Source organism: Mesitornis unicolor, unplaced genomic scaffold, assembly GCF_000695765.1.
Source record: "Mesitornis unicolor isolate BGI_N332 unplaced genomic scaffold, ASM69576v1 scaffold22907, whole genome shotgun sequence".
Classification (NCBI taxonomy): Eukaryota; Metazoa; Chordata; class Aves; order Mesitornithiformes; family Mesitornithidae; genus Mesitornis; species Mesitornis unicolor.
The window spans coordinates 33,299-54,475 of NW_010194636.1; the positions used below are offsets into that span (position 1 = coordinate 33,299).

At 38.0% G+C, this 21,177-nt stretch overlaps 1 protein-coding gene across 1 annotated transcript in view; it reads left to right on the forward strand.

Annotated features, from left to right (window-relative positions):
* LOC104543301 (ryanodine receptor 2-like) overlaps positions 1 to 21,177 on the forward strand; it is a gene marked incomplete at its 3' end in the record, with an annotated part of 48,549 nt that overhangs the window by 13,797 nt on the left and 13,575 nt on the right. The window contains exons 5-11 of the mRNA XM_010187881.1: positions 296 to 395; positions 2,758 to 2,854; positions 9,346 to 9,420; positions 12,609 to 12,765; positions 17,295 to 17,459; positions 18,660 to 18,781; positions 20,082 to 20,265. Of these exons, the coding sequence (XP_010186183.1) occupies positions 296 to 395; positions 2,758 to 2,854; positions 9,346 to 9,420; positions 12,609 to 12,765; positions 17,295 to 17,459; positions 18,660 to 18,781; positions 20,082 to 20,265 (900 nt within the window). The remainder of the gene's footprint in view (positions 1 to 295; positions 396 to 2,757; positions 2,855 to 9,345; positions 9,421 to 12,608; positions 12,766 to 17,294; positions 17,460 to 18,659; positions 18,782 to 20,081; positions 20,266 to 21,177) is intronic.

Genomic DNA, 21,177 nt, shown 5'->3' on the forward strand with positions numbered 1-21,177 from the left:
ACCCTCACAGCATTTCATAATAATTTCTTCAGAATATTTACTGTGGTGTAAGACCCCGAACAGCTGACTGTTCTGTGCCGTTTAGCTATGGCTCTTTGGGGCAAATATGCTGTTATTATTCTAGCTTTATTTTTAAGGTCCCTTGAGAAGTAGTCAGGTCTGATTTTGTGTTTACTCATACAGTCAATATGAATAATTTAAGAAGAACCAAGATAATGTTTGATATTATTGTTGTGTTCTGTAATGAGATTTTTAATTAATCCCAAATAAAAACCTCTCTCTTTCCTGGTTTTAGCATCTCTCTTATGGCAATGGCAGCTTACATGTTGATGCAGCATTCCAGCAGACGCTCTGGAGTGTAGCACCAATTAGTTCAGGAAGTGAAGCTGCCCAAGGTAAGATTGAGTCACCTTTAATTATTGAAAGACTAATGAAATATCTGAAAAGTCAAATTATTTTGCCAAGTGTGCCTGAAGTACAGGAGTGGGTTTCTCTTATGTAAACATCCAATCCAGTAAATAAATACATAAATATTCTGAAAAGTGCACAGGAAAATTATGCTGAAAGGGACACTGATGGTTTTCTAAGTTTTAGGGGTTTTTTTGTTGTTTTTTTTTTTAAATGCTGAACAGCTCATTCAAATTTCATTTTGCTAAAGGGGTGATAATGTTTCTAAAATGGCTTTTGGTCCTGGTTTAAATTATCTCAGATTATTCTGATGTATGCAATCATGGTTACTTACTTATTGCTGAGACTGAGTAAAAAATGTTGTGCAAGAGGACTGGAAGCAGGATGTGAAATCGAAGGAGTTACAAGTGGGAATGATTTTGTTGAGAGCATATGATTGGGAAGAAAAACAAAATTAGGGGGAATACAGAAAGAAGATAGAAGAACTGTCAAATTCTGTTTATTTTATTTAGAAATTGGAAAGTGGGGGTTTTTTTTAATGCGACTTCTGATAGGAAAGGTCAAGGATCCCTGAATTTATGTTTTGCTCATTCCACAGAGAAGAAAGAAGTCATCATTTCAGAAAAGTTTGTCAGGATGTAAAGACCAATGACTTCTAGTTCCCTACAGAATCACTGTTTTGAGTAGATTTTGCAATAGCACCATAAAAAGGTTAAAGCTGCAAGACTGTCCTTTCTTACTTCCTGGAATTTTTGGGTACTCTTTTTTGAAAAGACAATACACTGAAATTCCATATCAGTTCTTTTTTCCTGGTGTATTTTAAAGCACGGCTGTGGAATGCTCTTGCAGCTTTGCTCATTCTGATTTGAGGGGCAGCATGGCCAGCGCCTCCTTTCCGCAGACTCACTGGGGTTTCAGCCTGTGAGAACCATTCTGCACATTCAGGTTGGCTGATGTGATTTCTGTTGCAATCTGTTATTAAAAAAAAATGCTAGTGCGTTGCCTGACAGTGTCCTAAATGTTATGGAGAAAACCTTTCTGTTGATAAGAGGAGAAAACCTTCTCCTCTCCAACCTGCTACCTCTTTCGATGAACTCCATTCTCCTTGTTGTCCTGCTGCAGGCAGCTCTGGGTAGCATTCATGTTAGTAATCCCAGTACATTTCATTAGCTGAGACACACATTTGTGCTGGGGCCCATCTCTCTGGTTGCTGGACCTCACTCATGAGCCCTGCCTGGCTGGTTGGGAAGCAGAAGTCCGCAGTGGTGGAGCACGGTGTTGTGTTATGCGCTCATACCCACAGGAAATGGTGTGCAAATGATGCAATATGGTTTTAGCAGCTTTGCATTTCTTGGCATATTCACTTGTTCTGTGTTGCTCTACCTTTTCATTTTCATTTTTCTCCAGGATAGACATTAATTACCTTTAAGCTGTATCTGTTCTAGAGAAGATCAGCTGGATGGTGTCAGAAGGAATTAGAGGAAAGGCCTCATTCTAACAAAACGCGCAGGTTCTCCTGTAATCAGAGCTGTCTGGTTGTGAAGGGAGAGCAAATCTGACACATAGTGTGTGAGACCTTACCCTGTATGCCTCAGCAAAACTCAGCCCAAGCTGGAGAAAGTCACCTTAAAAAGAGGGAAGAGGAAAATAAAGCTAGTTTTGTTAGTATCTGCAAACTGTGTTGTCATCTTCGTAAACAAAATGTTGATGTATAGGAATAACCACACTACAATGCCATTGCTTAATCAAAACTTCCCACTAAAAATAGATTAATAAGTGAAATAATTCAGTTGAATGAAATTGCTTTGAAGTGAAAATAATGGATAGTCTGTAAAATGAACTAGGATATTGGAGGGAGGTAGTTAAAAGAAAAAGTATTTCTTTTTACATGCATTTCTGCAAAACTGGCTCATGTAGAAGTCAGTTTATTGTTTAAGTCAAAACAGAGCTTTAGAGTCAGATCAAGTAACTACTAATTCTGTACTGTGACGTGGGTGGGGGTGGGGGGGCGCTTTAAAAACAATGACAAAAATACCTCTCCTGCAGAGAAAAGGATAAAAAAAAACAAAACGAAAAGAAACTGCAGGTGCAGGCGAAACCCTGAAAAACGTAAATAACTGCCAGCAAGAACAAAAAATAAAAAGAACTTATCAGTTTCATAAGGAAAACAACTCCATCCCAGTCAATATTCCACTATCAACTTCTGTTCATTAAAGCTCAAACACTGCAGCTGTCATTTAAAGGGAATTCTACAATTCAATCCCTAGCAAAACCAGGACAGGTTGGAACTATAGTTTTCCATGTTGCTGCGTGCAGACCAGTGCAGGTGATTCTCTCCCTTTGTTGCAGGCTATCTGATCGGAGGAGATGTGCTGAGGCTGCTGCATGGGCACATGGACGAGTGTTTGACTGTCCCCTCGGGTGAGCATGGAGAGGAACAAAGGAGGTAGGAGTATATATAATAATATACAATAGCGAATAATAGAATAATAGCAAATGGTGCTGAATCAGCATGAAGTGTCCCTGATAGCACAGATTTTTGCAGTATCCTGGGATGAGCTGTATTGCTCACAAGAAGGAAGATTGGTGTGATGAACTTCCTTGTTGAGATTGTTCAAGTCTGATTTCACTTACCAGGTATAAAAGCAATAGTGATTTTTGATAACTTATTGTCACCTTTACAGACTTAAAACCACTTTAAATAAAGTGTGGTGGTTTCTTTCCTGATGTATTTTTCACAAAACTTCTCAAGGGGAGTGACAGGGGAAGAACAGGGTCCTTTCCTGAGCTGCCGTAGGCAAGCCAGGTTGTTATTCTTTCTGCAGCATCTGCCTTTTCCCCTCTCTGTCTGCTACCCCCAGAGCAGCAGAGCTGGTAGAGAGCAAATTGTACCAATGTATTTATATTTCCTGAGAGCAATAGTGAGAAACATTGCTTCCCAGTGCTTTGTAAAAATCGGATTTGATCTTCTGAAATTGTCTTGTTGTTCAGGACCTTTCTTTAATAAACAAGCAGAATAAAAATAAGGTGGGGTTTTTTTCATATTCTACTGTTCTGGAGTTCTCTTGCTTTTCTGAAATTTTAAAAATTATTTTTTTCTTACAAACCTAGAATATAATCTATGATTACTTATAGTTTTATGGAGTTCCTTATAATTGCTTTGTGCCCCAGACTTTCTCCTCTTAAATGATTAATAAATATAGTTATTGCTTAAAACCTCTATATTTCCATCTCGAATTAGGATTATTGCCTATTTGAAACAGCATCTAAAAGGATAATTTTTGACTCCTTCAATATGTATGCATACCTTATTTTGTTGGATGGTATTTAACTGCTGATTGAATTATATTTAAAAAATATGGTAGGTAGGAAAGTGTAAGATAAATTATTTTATGTTTCATTTTAAGTGAAGTTTTGCACAGAAAGCATGGTGAAGTTCAGAGTGTAATAATTCCATGCTCTCTCTCTCCTTTCATTGCCTTTTGAAATAGCCTAGTGACAGCCTATGATGGTTGGGCTTGGTTTGTTTGCAGCTCCATCTCGGTTGTGACTCACTAATTCCTCTATCACATTTTTATTTTTCTGCAAAGGCCTCTTTATGGTTTTTCAATTAAATAAAAGATCAGACAGTCCTAAAATAACAGATTTATTCTCTAATGTCACCTGGTATCTAATCCTGGGAATGACTAAATTGTTTTGATGAGAAGGATCCTTCTAGGCAGTTTCTAAAAATACGTGCTGGTTTTCTCTATTCTTAGAGCATTGATACAGTTACATAAATTTAAGTATCAAAGCATTTCAAAGACTACCAGAAGTCCAAACTAAACGACATGTTCTCCAGCTGTGTATACTCTTGTGCAGCAGCATTCAGCCCAGTGGAGACCCCTTGGTATGGTGACGGTGCAGATGCTGTGTCCATGAATTATGGTACCTAACACAGCTTCCTTCCAGGCATCTGCATTCACACTGGAAGAGGCCTAGTGCAGTGGCAGAAATAGTCATATAAAAAGCTTATAAAATTCCCTTTGTCTCACAGTTTTTTCTATATGTATACTGTGTTTCTTTGGTTCATTTTTGAGCTCATGCATCCCTCCATGTGGTCCTTCAGTTGTCCCCAAAACCTAATGGCAGGTAGCAGTGGAAGTATGTAATCAACATTATTTGGGTTTTTTTGATTGAGTTGTGATGCTTGCTCTTTATTATACCACCATCATCCATATTCTTCTAGAACTTAAAGTCCTCACAGTAGTAGGGCTGGGAGTGCTCATGGTTTTCAGTGCAGAAGGGGGCCTGGATGTTCTCATTGCAACCAATTTACATTTTTATTTGCAACATATATTTTACAGTGATGACTGCAGTGCAATTTGGACCCTTCAGAAATACATCATTACAGAAAAAAATTACTTGTGAGAGAAAGCAAAGTGCTCCTGGCTTTTGCAGAGTATTACTTGAGGCGAAGCAGACTCCAGTTTCACAAACTATCCAGTCAGAGTAGCCCTTCGTGAGGGAACGGATATGCGTAGCCCACTTCCAGCAGCAGTTGTCATTCCTGCCTTGGAGGGTTTCTTTGGGTGAAACATATTGAGTTAGGTCTTTTGTAAATTATATTGAACATGTTGTGTTAGTCTCAGAAGTGGATAAACATGATTGTCGAGTGATGACAGTTTAAATCAAAGTGACCTAGCCAGTGTCAACTCCTTTTCACTTTCCTTTCCATGCTGTTTCCTTTAGACGGGTAAAAGACACGCTTTGTTTGGACATTTGGAGCTGGTGAAGGCTGTGGTACCCTAGAAAGCCTGGAATTTGGTGCATGTGAGGGGTTATTTATGACTGAAAAGTAAACTCAGACAGTTTTCACCCAGTATAAATCAATAAACTCTCCCCCACTCCTAAAGCAACCCAAGAGCATTGAATAGTAATGATTGTGCTTTTACAAATTAGTCTGAAAAAACTCTATAGACCTCCTCAGTGGCTGATTTTTCAAATTCCAAACATTACAGCACTGCCTGTCATTGAAGGGAGTGAAACAGTTTCCTTAACTTGAACTTTGATGTCTTACTTGGCTTTATTCACTGTGTATAAACCAGGTACAATATTACGTTATTTATGCCATATTTACGGTGCCCTGGTTCATTCCAACTCAGTGAGTTTTACTCCATTATTTCCTTGCTATGGAACTCAGGATTTACAGTTCTTGAACCAAGACTGCTCCAGCAATATTGAAACACTGCCATTCAATGTAATTTACTGCCCGTTTGTAGTCAGTGGATTTCATGGAAATGATTGCCCTCTCTCTGCTCAACAATACTTTAATGAGAATATGAATTCAATAATGGTTCTACAGGGGTTGTGAGACGTGATTGTCTATTTTAAACCTGTGTAATTAATTCATTATTGTAGTCGAGATGAGAGATTTAGATGCCAGACTTTGCTTTTTGCTGTTTCCCATTGTTCTGCCTCTCCATCCCATCCCAGAGTGCAGGGAGCAACCACAGCCTCCCCCAAGGCAGCTCTAGGGAGCTGGCCATGGGGTTGTAAAACAAATGAGGTGGCAAGTTCCAGCTCTGGTGACTGTTTATATTAAGGGGAATTAAGCAGATTAACACAGTAGTCAGGAAAAGAATGGTGGTTTAAATGTAACTTGCAGTTAGAGATGAAGCAAAAAATGACTTCATTGCATCAACTAATTAACCAGATAAGGTTTAAAGTAAAGAAAAACTGAAAATTCTCAAAGGTTCAGAATTCCTTATAGATATTTTCATTTGAAATAAAAATGGTTAATATCTTTACTCTAGAAATGTAGAATATGCAAATAAAGTGCTTTGGAAAGAATAGGAAAAAAAATCAAAAAGTAGTGCTGTGAGTATTGCTCAGAAAGTATAAGGTATCCTAGACTTTCTAGGTGAAGACTCACACTCATTGCGGCTCTTGTTGTCCTCTCTTTTTCTGCTGTTTTTTATACTTTCCTAGTGCATTTATATTGCTTGTAAGTTCGTAACAAGGTTTTGTAATGTGCAGGTTTTCTCTACTGTTTGGCAAGTAATGCGCATCTTCTGTGCATCTCACAACTTGAAATTTTATTTGTTCCATCCTATCAGGGTAAATCTGTAGGAACTCTTAACAGTTGGAGAATTTTTGTGGATTATTCGCATGTCATTGAAAGCAGTGTTTCTTTTAACCTAGTAATGCTGCTGTCTGACATGACTTATCAGGTTGGGAAGGGTTAGCATGTTGGGAATCACTTCCTTTTCAGCACTGAACTGTTGTCAAGAGTATATAAAACGAAATGAGATGCATCCTATCAAATAGCGGTTTTATATAGAAACAAGTACTAAGGAAGTTGGTTTGAGCAATCTCAGAGCACTTTACTACATTTATTTTAATGAAAGGGACTAAAAATAAGCTTTATACTTCTTAGAGTAAAAACAGACGCAATGATGGAGGTTATGAATGAATGCAGCTGCTCTGGGGCAGTGGTTAGTATGCGTAAAGGCATACAAAGTGAGTTGCCCTTCAAATAAGGAGAGAGATCTTTTATTCAAACCGCCTTTTCTTTACTGTCTTTTCTGTAGAGAAGATGATATCTAGCTAAAGACGCAAAGACTTACACCCTGTTCTAGTGCTTGTGCCAAGTTTGTTTTTTGTAGCGTGCGTAGTCTTTCCTGCCCACACAATGCCTTCCTGCTCCATCTTTGACTTCAGTCTGTATGCTTCTCCCCTTGCTTCCCTGCATGATCCTGAGCCCTCCAGTCCCCGCTCTGTCTCTGTTCCCCATGGACTGCTGTCACTTGTGCTCTGGCTGAGGCTTTGCTGCAGCCGTTTTGACTTTTACCCCTAAAGTGCCTATTACTGCCTTGCTGTCTTTCCTCCCTCTGTTGCTGCTGCACCCTTCATTCATGTGGAAATAAAGTGACAATCTCAGGATTGTTTTTATTTCCTTTGGTAATCAAACAGCACTTTTTTAGTTAGGATTTCTTCCCTTCTCTCTCTTTCCCATTTTCCCACCTTACATGGCCATTCCAAGACTGACAGTTCCCATTTGAAAGAGCAGAGGAAGGCAAGAATGGCTGGACAGTCACATAAGAGACAATTCTGCCATGGAAGTTAAATTTTGTATTATGGGAGTGCAAGAATTCCAAATGCTTTTTTGTCGGTGATGTTCATGCTGAAATAAGCTAGGATGTAATCAGAATGTTTCAACTTAAAAAAAACCCCCCACCACCCTCTTCAATCCTCCCAAACCCTGAACCCATCCACCCAGGGGCACATCTGATCTGTTCTTGTTCAGATGTTACAACACAAACCCAGATTGTTCACTGCAGAACAAAACTTTGGACTAATGACTGAACAGAAGAGAGAGATTGTACAGCATTTGCATTTTACTACACTAATGAAAGTCAGTTTCAATAAAAAGTAAGATTGACTTTGAATTTCATTCATTCTGTGAGAGAGATGAGAGACTTACTAATACCGTACTAATACCTGTCCGCTGCTCCTGGCACCACAGCCATTGCTGCAAATGTCTGAGGTAATGCATGGAAATACTGGGTATGAGGGCAAGGGGAGGATTTTGTACATGTTTATATATGCACCTGTGACTTCTTTTTGGTACATGGAGCATGTGCCAGAGTTGCTATTTCGACATTGGTCATGAATATTCAGTATGAGTGGTTCTGTAATGGTAGTAAGGAACATTTATTTTGTATTTTGACTCATTTCCCCCCCCTGTATAATTTGTCTTCATTCATTCGCAATGTCTGGGAGTGGTTATTTCCTTAGTACTTTTTAGCATATTCAAAGATTAATTTTAGCATGTCAGTAGTTCCATCCGTTGTTAATGGTACTGAGAAGTATATTCTAACTCACCATTTCTTTTGGGTTTGAACCATCTCTTTCAGTGCTGCATTATTTTCTTTACTAAGCATTCTGTCCCTCTGGATTACATCCATAGGAAGGCTTTAGCTTCTAAAGCCTAGTAAATGCTAGGCCCTTGATTGTAAAATTGTGGTCCTCAAAAAATTGCTTCTAACAAACAATGGGAAATATCCACAGTTTCAATATAAATATTCCTTGTGGTTATGCCTCTGGCTATTTTTGGCAGTGCATGTTACTCGGAGTGGCAGTGCTGAATACTCACCACAATCCTCAGGGTTTGCTATGAAGAGACGCAGGTTACCTAATTTGGGGCTTTTTGTGACCATAAAATGGAAACCATTTGCTGGATCCAATATATCATTTCTCTGTGCTTAGAATAAAGGAGGGAAAAAAAACCCAACCTATTTTTGGCTTAATTGACTATTTTTTAGAAGCACTCAGATTTCTGGATATATGGAAGAGTTAGAGAGCAGTCATTACATATTAAAATTTGAAAATAGGAAGCTGTTAACATATGAGCTGTGTGAAGACTGGGTCAGTATGGCGGAGAAACTTCAGGTGCTATGACGATAAAATGCAGTGCCAAATAGGTGACTCATCATAACGCAACGTAATAAGTTTAATTGTTACTTTAATAGTATAAGCTCTGAGAAAACACTACCTTTTTTGTTAGAAGCATGCAGGGCTCACAGATCTTTATCATCATCTGATACTTGGTTGGTTTTTTTTGTTAGAACCTAGAAATATTAGAATTATCATGTTATTGCTTTTTTTGTTGCTGCATTCCCTATCCTTAAAACACTGTGAGAGATGTCTGAGCAAACACTGTGTAAATCTCATTGTTATGAATACAACAATGATGGATGCTAAAGTTAATTAAAATCAAATTTATTTGGGCAACTAGGTCTGAAGGTTTAATTGATAAGAACTGGTTTTGAATATGATAACCTTTAAGTCTGACAGTTGCAATATTTGCTTTGGTGGTCTTAAAATGAGAGGTGTAGTTGAACGAGCAAACAAATGTGATGAATCCTTCCAGCTGAGCCTGTGCTTGCTTTTCAGAACTGTCCATTACGAAGGTGGGGCCGTGTCCATTCACGCTCGTTCCCTTTGGCGACTGGAGACTCTAAGAGTTGCGTAAGTAAAATCTCTCTCAGAAAAAGAAGTCTGTTTGGCAGGGTGCTTCTTCTATCGTAAGAGTATTCTTATAAAATCAGGTTGATAACTATAAAATCAGACAAGTAATACTACAATAACCTTCAAAAAGTGCTCTGTAACATATGAGAAATTGAATGTCTTGTAGAGAGTGCCTGTTTGCACACATGCTGTGCATGTTTTGATTATTTTGGAAGTTGTTATAGCTGTGAATAGTGAATTCACAGTTTACCTTTTTTACAAATATATATGACATTTTTGAGGAAAACATTTCTGATTATAATTATTCATGTGTGCCACCTCCTAACGTGTTTGAGCCATTTGTGTGTCCTTAAAGGCTAAAATTAACAGAAAAAATGCTGCCTTGCATGAGTGTAGGAATGACAGTAAGGAATTGTGCCTTCTTTGTTCAAGTAGCTGCACTGTGAAATGTCACTTAAATTCTATTACAGTATGTTCTTGTGATAAAATTTCTAGTGACTAATAATTGATTGCTTTTAAGAGATTAAACCAGGACAGCTTAGGGAAAGGTTACACTCTAGTGATGCCATTTTCTGCATGTGCATTTTATTTAATAAAATAAATCTTAATGGGTAGGGCAGTGAGGTTTTTCCTTTGGACTAAAATTGACCTTGAGAGAGCTTAAGCGCCAACAAAGGTACTGTGGAAGCATCTCTTTTTATTCTCCTCACTGCATGTACTTCCCTAATAAGCATTGGCACTGGAGCAATGTGGGAATTTGGGAAACTACAGGTTTTTGTTCCAGCTGTCATAGACCGTGCTTTGACAGGCATTGGGTACAAACTTTTGATGTGTAAACATTTGAACATACATGACTAGGAGAAATAGTGAGAACTCCCAAAACAACCAAGCAAAGGCAGCAGTGATCTTTCTTTTTAAGGACTATCACTTTCTTACTAGGAAAAAAACCCAAAAAATAAAATCCCAATGATAATGCTCTCTCCCACAAGTCCTTCACCTCTCTGTTTTCCTGTAGGATACTCCAGTAGCTACAGACATTCCTTGCTGAATTGCCAGCACATGACTATTCATGCAAATACTTCGATTTGTAACTTAGGTTATGCATGCCTCAAGCCCTCCATCAGTTCTAGTCCTTCCCAGAAGGACTGCAGTTATAATATTAATTCTGATAATTTTAAATGATACCAAAGGAGTCATTATTCCTGAATGTCCTGTGTTGGTGGCAAGCTTGAACAAACAGTGCCCTGCCATGGGACAGTGAGTCAGCACTGCCTTCTCTCCCAAAGAGTGACAGGGATCTCATTCTCACATTGCAGAAAAGAATTTTTAGAAGTCAGAAATGGCACAGAAATATCAGAAAATTCACAGATAGTTTCTGCTTTTCGTGGAAGTGCACATAAATTGTCCTTTTTCCTCTCCTGCAGGACTAGGAGCATGGCTCAATTGCACTACATGTATTAGTTGCTTTTTCTTACGGTCCGTAGCTCTTGGGTCCAAGTGAAAATTGAATCAAGCTCAAGAAAAGGCAGCTCGCCGACACAGCCTGTAATATGAAAGGTGCAAAGCTGACGTGTTACTAGGCCCGGCAGCATGGGAGCTGAGAGTCACGCCTGGACATTTCATTTAAGTGAGAAGCAGAAGCTGTGCCAGAACAGTTACTGGTGTGCTCTGGGAGTGCACTGGCTGTGCTGTGGAGCAGACAAAGCAGAAATGCATTTCTGAGATAAAAAGCTTCCAAGTTTCTTTCCTCCCCTCGACTTAAGCAGAAGAGACTATTTAAGTTTATGAAAGAAAATAGTTGAGGGGAAAACCTCTTCATTCTTTTGGCCTCTTTAAAACTGATAACTGAAAAGGTTTGGAAGTTTAATTACTGAAGTGTAAAAAATCCTGTTATAAAACAGGAGCCAGGGATTGCTCCTGCATTTTAAAAATGCCTGCCAAGTTCAGTTCTGCATACTTTGCATAGAGTATAGGCAGCTCTTCAGGACATGCTTAAACAAACAAGTATTTGCATTGCACAAGTAAGTGCTTTCGTCTGCTGCATGTGTGTGACTGGGAAAATGAAAACAACTTAAATCTGTGTAAATGCTGACGATAGGGATTTCCAGACTGGTCCATGAATGTATACAAAACATGTATAAAAGCATTTTATGCTTTTAAATGTTGTACCTGGCATTACTTTAAATGCAAGTGAGAAGAAGCAGCAATACAGAATTCTGATATGAGAGTAAGTTTGTAATCAGAGTGAGTTCAAGGGAACGTCTTTGTGTATTTCATTGATATTACATGAACAATGATAATTGTTGATAATTCCAAGCTATTTCAAGCAACAGTGAGCACAGAGAGTTACTGTTGTTTGCAGAAGCATTATTTCCCCTCCAAGAAGCAGTGTTCACATACATTTGAAATGTAAACTTTTGAAGATAATGAGGCTGAAGAACGTTTTGTGAAGATGCAGGAAACCATACCAGCTGTGGCGCTTCTCCAGTCTTGGGAATATTTGAGGAGCCTTGTGGAAAGGCTCTGTGAAGTGCGCCCTCCAGTACCCCTACGCAAGGTTACCCTTAGAAGTTACATGGGGAGAAGAGGAGACTTTGCAGTTTAAGGCGAGAAGTTGGAAACCTGCACCCAGTATTTCAAATGAAGGAGTTCTTGAGGAGCTTAGACAGAAAATCTTTGCCTTCCCTCCTTTATTTCCTCCTGCAGAATGTGAAGAATCTAGGCCCATCTTTGGTTAATAATTTTAAGATTTATTTTATGAGGATTTTAATGTATATGCTGATGTAACTATGTAACTTTTTGCACACCATTTGAAGTGTGGTGGCTGCTGGCGGTGAGTGCTGCGGGAGAGGCAGTGAGCCAGCTGCTGTAGCTGAACGTGGTGAGGGAACTGACAGATCCCAGCTCCACATATGGCAGAAGCTGCCTTTCCTGTAGGCGGCCTGGGTCTCTCCCAGGAGAAATTCAGTTGAAACCAAGGCAGCCTCTGCAAAGGAACATGTTAAGATTATTTATTAGAATGGTTTTATAGGAGATAACCACAAAATAGCCATTTTCTTGCTGATAATCCAACATTTAGAATTTTATCCTTTCACCAACTAGTTGACAATATAATGTTCTTTAAAATATTTTTACCAGTAGGCTGTGTTTTGTTTAAAAAACCGAATGTTTCCTATGAACTTCCTTAGGTGGAGTGGCAGCCACATTAGATGGGGACAGCCATTCAGACTAAGACATATAACAACGGGAAAATATTTAAGTCTCCTGGATGACAAGAGTCTTCTTCTTGCAGAAAAAGAGAAAGCGGATGTAAAATCTACGGCATTCTGTTTTCGTTCTTCCAAGGTAGGGGATCACTGCAGCATTAATGTAACTGGTAGTAATTCCCATCTCCTTAGTAAGAAAGATTTAGATATTTCCTATTGCATGAATTATCAAACTCTTCTACCTTTTCACTGATTACAAAACCCCTCCCCAAACCTCAGTATAATTTATATTTAGAAAGCTTCCTTTTTCATACTTTCTTTGGGTAATGCTGCTTGTGCATTTGTTTTTGTGGGATTGTTTTGTTTGGTTGGGGGGTTTTTCTTTGTTTGTTTGTTTGGTTTTTTTTTTTCTGCTTGCTCACTTTTGGACAGTTTTCTTGTTTCTTTTTTGCTTTTCTGATGAACTTCCCTGGTACTTTACTGCTTAAGTCTGTTGTCTTAGATAGGAAAAAATTATAGCATTGTGAATTACGTAAATCAAATTGAAAAATCAAGATTTTTTTTCATTAGGTGCTTTATTGTGGTCTAATTTTAAGTTACCATAGTTTGAATTTTCATTTGACACTTAAGCATTTCAAGTTCAGAACAGTGCTTTGTACTGTGAGTAAACAGTTAAAAATTGTACTACGCTAAATTCTTAAATACTCTGATTTCTCATACTTTTCACCTGCAGCATGATTTTGCTGAAAATTTTCCAACAAGGTTGTTTTCTAAAAAAAAAAAATTCTGAAATATATGGTAATAATAATCAGAATTATCCAGTAACTTCTCTGTAATGTGTACTTTATATATTTTTAATTACTTGTCTGCTTGTGAAGATAAGAAATGAATATATACCTGAAAGCAAGTATGTAGACTTTTGCACTCTGATAACAACGACTTCAATTCAGGTGATTGTTTTGATCCTCAGACAATGTATTTTTTTAAGCCAATTAGAGAAGCCATAGAAATATTTACATATTTTAGGAGAATGCAATGCAATTATACTGGGGAGTGCCTGTTACAGTTCCTACAGATCTCAGCAGTTATTCTCCTTTGAAGCAAGAAGGTTAAAATAATTCATCCACTGATTCTCCAGTTGAAGTCTTTAGTTGGGGTGATTCCAAAAAGAGTGACATGGATTAATTAGTGCAAAAAATACTTGAAGGCAAGAATTGTGAGCAATACAGAGAATATCTTTTCTTGATATGGAGAAGTGTGTTCCTCTCTGTTCCCTAAACAGCATATGCAGATGTGTTTTGGAGAATAGACCGTGTATTTGAAGTTTCTTCACTTGTTTTTTTCATCCCGAGCTTGGAAGTCTTATTTGGAAATATTTTGAACATTTATATTTTGAAGTGGCTTTGTTCTACCATATTCAAAATAAAAAGTTGTTATGTTTTGGTTTAGCTGTTAAGTGACCAAACCTATTCTGTACTGAGCAGAGAGAAAAAAGGCTTTGGGGCATGTAGAAATGTGTTCTGGTAGTCAATTCTTGAAGTAACTGAGAATATTTTAAGAGGGGTCTATAAGCTCATCAGCATGTGACATATAATCTTACTGATATTTAAATATGAATTTTCAGAGAAATTGGAGGTTTGGGAGATCATATTGTCTTTTACTTTTGTGGATATCAACATTAATTTTAGCTAAAGACTTATTTGGAAGGAATTACGGAGATGCCACATGGGAGGAATATATGTTTTGCTCTCTGGTCTCTTAGCTTAGGACTCCTTAAGAGGGAGTATCGTGTTTCACTTTATTAGGATGCAAGCATCAAAATTTTTAGATGCCTTCCTCTCTGGAAAAAAACATTAAATATATATTTCAAAATTTTAGCAGTCCTAGAAAAGCTTCTGGAGAGAAGGTAAGCAGCTTTGGGGGCTCTTTTCCTCCGTGCATGTTTGGACACCAACCTTTTGGTTGTGTTGTCACATTTATTTAGCCCAAAATAATTATTCCTAGATAAAAGGCAGCCCCTTATCTTTGCTGCTGGATACAGAGCATTATTAGTGGCAGTGTGCCAGAAGGCTATATCTTTCTAACAGCAGTTTTAGTCCTTTTTTGCCACAGTCATAGTTCTTCCTTTCACTACTAGAAAGTAGTGGGTCAGATGATGAAGTGGCATGGATAGAACAAGCCTTAATCCTGGGAATCTGTTCCAGAATGTCATAGGGAACTAAACTGAAGTATAAGACTAAAATAACACATTTAAGACGAGGCTTCATAGAATATTTTTTTCCCACATTAAGATAAAAGCTTTTAAAATTATTTTGTCCATTTAGCCCACAAAAAATGTGGGAAGATTGTCTTGTGTTCTTGGATGGGCATGTATTCTTGGATGGGCTTCTGTTCTTGGGTGCAGGGAATAAGAACAGTTTATAAAGAGCATGTCCTTCTGGAGAAAATGTGGCGGGTTCCAGCCAGAATGAACAGAGAACCTGTTCGTTTCCATTCTTGTTTTTTTACATTCCTGCACAGACTGCTGCAAACGCCAGTGGTTTCAGTTTGTTCCCATGGAAGGAATCAAGGCTTTTCACCTTTGTCGTGTAGAAGTTGATGGTCTGAATGGGCCCAGCCTGCAAATAAAGCTGAAAAGGGCTTTTCTTTGTAAATCTGCGGTGGGAAGAATTAGCAGATGGTTATGTAGCAATAGCGTAGGGTGCGAGTGTAGTGGCCTGGAAACTTGCACCACGTAATGTCTGTGCCAATATGCAGTTATTAAGTGATGACATGGAGACAATTTTTACGCGAAGTAAAATTAACGTTAATTCTAATTGAAATCAAGATTGCAATGTCAACCCCCTTATGAAAAATATGGAATAATAATTTAATAATCCTTCATGCTATCGACAGTGCTTTATGAGGAAAATTTGTGAATTCATTTATTCATAACTTAAGAAGTTGATTGTAAGGCGGAAGACTTGGAAAAAAAAATCTTACAATGTAGAAGCACAATATATTCACAGGTTCACAGTGTCTTTTATTTATGAAGAAAATTCAAAAGAGCGGAGCTTGTAATCAGACTGTCATTTCTTCATACAACAGCGAGACCTAATTTATATTTTCCTGTATCATCATTTGTGTGCAGTGTCCTATTAGAAGTAGCTTTTTAATTGCCGACTGTTCCTACTTTCAGTTTATTTATGCTAGTTTTTGAAAGAATTGGACACAACATTTAGAGAAATTACATGAACAAAATAATGAATTAAGGATAAAATAGAAGTGCACAATAACTCATTAATTGGCATCAGATGTATTAATAAATCAATTATTGCCATTTATCAATGGACACGATTTTAAGAAGAATTTTGGCACTTAAGGAATTGTCATTTACAAGATAGTGAAATTAACATCTATACCCAGAAACAGTTTAATAATCTGTGTTGATGAATAGATTATATCTGGAAGCTTAATGTAATGAAAAGTAATAATAAGAATTTCACCTGAGTTTTAATTTACTTAATATTTTTTCAAGTGCTTCAAAATGCATGCATAATTGTAGGGTGAAAATCTACTTACATGACATCTCCCTTAACTTAATTAATACTTTTAAAAATCTTTTAGTAACTTATTGTTTTCTGTTCATTTCAAAACCTGGTCTTTTACTGGGAAGCTGTCTCCCCAGATTGTCAAGGCATGTGTGTAGTGTAATTGTTCTCTTGGTCTTTCCTGGTTTTAGTAGGATGGACCATGTAGAAGTTTTTGTCTCGTTATTTGTAACTTTACTCTGAGAAACTGAAGGTCGTGGCTTGTCCTCTACTGCCGATCATTTTGCTATGCAGATCATACTGATCCTTTGTAATGTGTTTAGAGGTACATGATCCGTCTGCTTTTGAAGAGGTTAAATAGGTGATCTGCCATGAACCAGAGTGTGTAGGCTGTTTCTCTTACAAACTGGTGTCTGTGGAGAAGGAGTTGGTTCTTAGAAGAGCCAGGTATTGGGGAACACGTCAAATTACAATTACAAACTTTAATATTGTTTGTGATACTACATTTCTTGTCCAGAAACAGCTGCTGTCTATACAGGACACTAGCCGGACTGATGCATGGTTGTGCCGTTCTTCTTCTATGTCATGGCAACAGGCTGCTCCCAAAGGCACAGAAACGGATTTCTTTTCTTGGGAATTACCGAGCTGATCGTTGGGCAGCAGTGGGCAGTGACAGGTTAAAGGCCATCTCTCTGGGACACTCAGAAATAAATTGTAAGGAGGTCTCATCTTCTCCATGCTGGGGTAGAAAAAAAAAATCCTCCAGAAAAAGCTGCTGGAGGTTAATGTCTGGTTGAGCTAGGAGAGTCAATGTGTTTGGTAGTGGTCTGTAAGCTTTTATGTTTCATTAATGACATGTACAGTCAGTTATTATCCTAGTTCTGGGCAGGTGAAATGAATGCACCTGCAATTTCCTAGTGTACTAAGCCAGATGTTTGTATGGATGGGATCTCTCTCTCCATCTTTCTCCTAAATATTTAACTAGAAGTTACACTTTTGCCAGTTTTTCTTCTTTTCATTAAAGAAGCATCTAAAATTTCCCATTAGATCCTGTTCTGGACAATTGCCTAGCATTCAGTATTTTTGCAAATACTAACATGTTGGTTATTGTTCTTGTGTATATTTTTTTCTTCTTCAGGAAAAGTTGGACATAGGGACAAGAAAAGAGGTGGATGGGATGGGAGCACCTGAAATAAAATACGGGGATTCCATCTGCTTCATCCAACACGTCGATACTGGTTTATGGCTCACGTACCAGTCTGCCGACGCCAAGTCAGTGCGGATGGGCTCTGTGCAGCGGAAGGTAAGGCTGGAAACGGGAATGCGTCTCCTTCAATCCCTGGCTGATAGAGAGGAGGGGGGCAGTGAAGGGAAGTACAGCAGACAGCTGCTTTCTAGGTTTCAAATATTTAAACGTTTGTTTCATTGTGAAATGTTTTGGGGTTTTTTGTCACATATTGAGAAATTACACGCTGTACTGAATTCTTAAACTGAAAGCTGAACAAAGCACGCCTGTTAGCCTATAGATATTAACCCACAAACACTGATAAATCTTGGATATGTTTGAGGGAAAATTAAAATATTAGTAATAGCCTATAGAATAGGCTAAAATGCCTTACTTCAATATGCTGTAGTTTGGCTTGTGGAGGCTTTTAGTTCAAAATCTCTTCTTTCCACGTGGGAGCATATTGCCTTTTGGCTTGGGATGCTCGGGTCTTGAGCCCTGAGGGATTTCTTCTTTTAAAGAATAACCACAGCCAAGCAGCATGCTAACTCAGCATAATAAAGTAGGAAAAAGATTCTTTTATGACTTAACACATCTTCCAGAAGCTACATTTGTGTCAGTATTTATCATAAATGTATAACTTTGGAGGAAATTAATTCTCAGCAAGCTTAAATAATTCTAAAATAATGCAAAATAAGTTACATTAATGAATAATATAGTAATGTATATAATATAAATAGTTTGTGCATGTGTGTATGAAAAAAACATTGTTACCTAAAATAATTTAAAATATTTATGTAAATTGGATTGAATACCTTCAGAGCCATGCTAACTAAACATGAAAAACTGTAAATTATCAGTAGTGACTCAAGGCGCAGTCAGAAAAGAAGGCCAGTAACATCCTTGGGAATGAGGACCAGTAAGGAATACTTGTTTTGTGCTTTAGGGATCTGCTGCTACGTAAAAGAACTATTTTTAAGGTTGACAAAAACAAACAATGAACATAAACCCTTAGACTTTGATTTTTACTGTTTTTTAAAAGGATGTTGTTTATAGAAGCTGTAGGTTTGAGATTATTATAGCTGAACCTGCTGGGTCAGTGCAATTGTGTCCTTGTACACAAGGAAGTAAAACATGGAATTATCTGATTTTAATTAAACTATTTTTCTTTCTTTTTTTTGGTATATAACTTGAATAGCTTGCCTTGCTATGTGAGTTTTCATACTTCTCATTTGTGAATAATGTTTCATTTTGCAGTGACTGCTGTTTATATTGCAGGCAATAATGCACCATGAGGGTCACATGGATGATGGTTTAACGTTGTCCAGATCTCAGAATGAAGAATCCCGTACAGCACGGGTCATCCGCAGTACAGTCTTCCTTTTCAACAGGTTTATAAGGTGTGCTTTTAAAAGTATCTTTTAATCTCTTTTCTTTCTTCCTCTTATTTTTGTTAGATTTTTTTTTTTCTTTTTATTCAAAGTGCCCTTTTTCACAACAGGGAAGAGAGGAATACTTCTCAGACCAGATTTTGTGCCAGTGCGTTGTGTTAGCAGCAGAGATGTACCGTGAGAAGTATTGGCCAGTTTCTTTTCTCCGTCTTCTAATATTATTTCATTGTTCAATCTTGATTTAAATGCATAAATGTACTGAAAATGCAAACAATGCATGAAAGAGAATTTTTCTTGACAAAGTTTGCTTGAAGTAATGAAGTGCATCATTTAGCTGTTTCTTTTCTAAGTATGGTTTTTAAAAGCACTCTTTCTTGAAAAACCTGGAAGGTAGTTGCATAACTACAAACTTGTATGAGACACAAATACGCTGAAGAAGTTCATAGTCTTAAGAAAATGTTTTCCTTAAAAGTATGAAATTACACCTTCTTTCTACCCTCCCATTACACTTTTAATACTACTTGTTTCTTTAATATTTTGGAAAATAGAAAATATTTTATTTTATAGTATTTTAACAATTTAAAAATACTGCTTGATTTATGCAATATGCATTTATCTTCCTACTCCAAATATTCTCTTAAATAACACTGGTAAAATGCCAGCTCACAGATCTTTATGACTTCAGTAATGGATGCAAGGCCTCTCTTGTCAGCGTAGGTGACGTTAGAAAAAAGCTGATATGTTGCAGGGCTTTATGGAATGACAAGAATTTCAGAGGAGCTTATTTTTTAGAAGAGAAGACAGTGTGAGAGGTGGTGACCTGAAACACCCATGTCCTAAATCAATGCACAGCCGAAGACCTAAACATGTCAATTTGTTGAAAAACATTTACCCAGGTACTTAAATAAATAACATCATAGAGAAAAATGCCTATCAGGAGAATTATCTGCTGTATGACATTTAGAGTACAAAAGAAATGCAAGGGCTAGGTCACTTTGTAAATAACACATTTTCTTAGAAGCTTCTAAGAGTGACATAAAAGATAAGGAAAGACAATTTAATTATAAGGTTTCACAAATCAGGGTACTGCTAAATTACAGTAGAGATCTTTGCAGAGTGCACAGGGAGACCAAGGCAGCATTTAACAATTTCGTTTTGACAGGAAGTTACTCCAAGAAGGAAAAGCTGAATTGGAGAGGAACAAAATTATTATCATAACTGTGCTCCTGTTCTTTCCTACAAAGTTGCTACAAAAATGGCACTTCAGATAATGTGCTCACAATAAAGATTAATTTACATTTTACTGTAGAGGCCTTGATGTTCTCAGCAAGAAAGTGAAGTCTTCCACCATTGATTTGCCCATCGAGTCAGTCAGCCTGAGCCTCCAGGACCTGATTGGCTACTTCCACCTCCCTGGGGAGCAGCTGGAGCATGAGGACAAGCAGAACCGGCTCCGGGCGCTGAAGAACCGCCAGAACCTCTTCCAGGAAGAGGTACTGCTCCACTTTACTCCACGTTTTCCACCACCGTGTCTGCAAGTACCCTCTTGCAGTGTCTCTAGCACTGTCTTATCTGGATTATGTTAGCAGTGGTTTTTTTGTCCTGTAAGAGTCAAGAGTTTTGAGCCAGCAATGTGCCCTTGTGGCCAAGAAGGCAAATGGCATCCTGGGGTGTATCAGAAGGGGAGTGGTTAGTAGGTCGAGAGAGGTTCTCCTTCCCCTCTACTCTGCCCTGGTGAGACCGCATCTGGAATATTGTGTTCAATTCTGGGCCCTTCAGTTCAAGAAGGACAGGGAACTGCTTGAAAGAGTCCAGTGCAGAGCCACAAAGATGATGGAGGGAGTGGAGCATCTCCCTTATGAGGAGCGGCTGAGGGAGCTGGGTCTCTTTAGCTTGGAGAAGAGGAGACTGAGGGGTGACCTCATTCATGTTTATAAATTTGTAAAGGGCGAGTGTCAGGAGGAAGGAGCCAGGCTCTTCTCTCTGATGTCCAATGACAGGACAAGGGGCAATGGGTGCAAGCTGGAACATAGGAGGTTCCATGTGAACATGAGGAAAAACTTTTTTACTGTGAGGGTGACAGAGCACTGGACCAGGCTGCCCAGAGAGGTTGTGGAGTCTCCTTCTCTGGACACATTCAAAACCAACCTGGACATGTTCCTGTGTGACCTAGTTTAAGTGATCTTGCTCTGGCAGGGAGGTTGGACTGAATGATCTTTTGAGGTCCCTTCCAACTCCTGAGATTCTGTGATTCTGTGAAGAGTCAAATTATTTGCTATTTTTATATAATCTCTTCAAATCTGTTGATTTTCTTGTATATTTAAATGCTTCATTTTCCTTTTTTTAAAAAAATAGATATTGATATGGCCTTGTGTCCAGAATTCTAAACATAATTTACTTCTTAT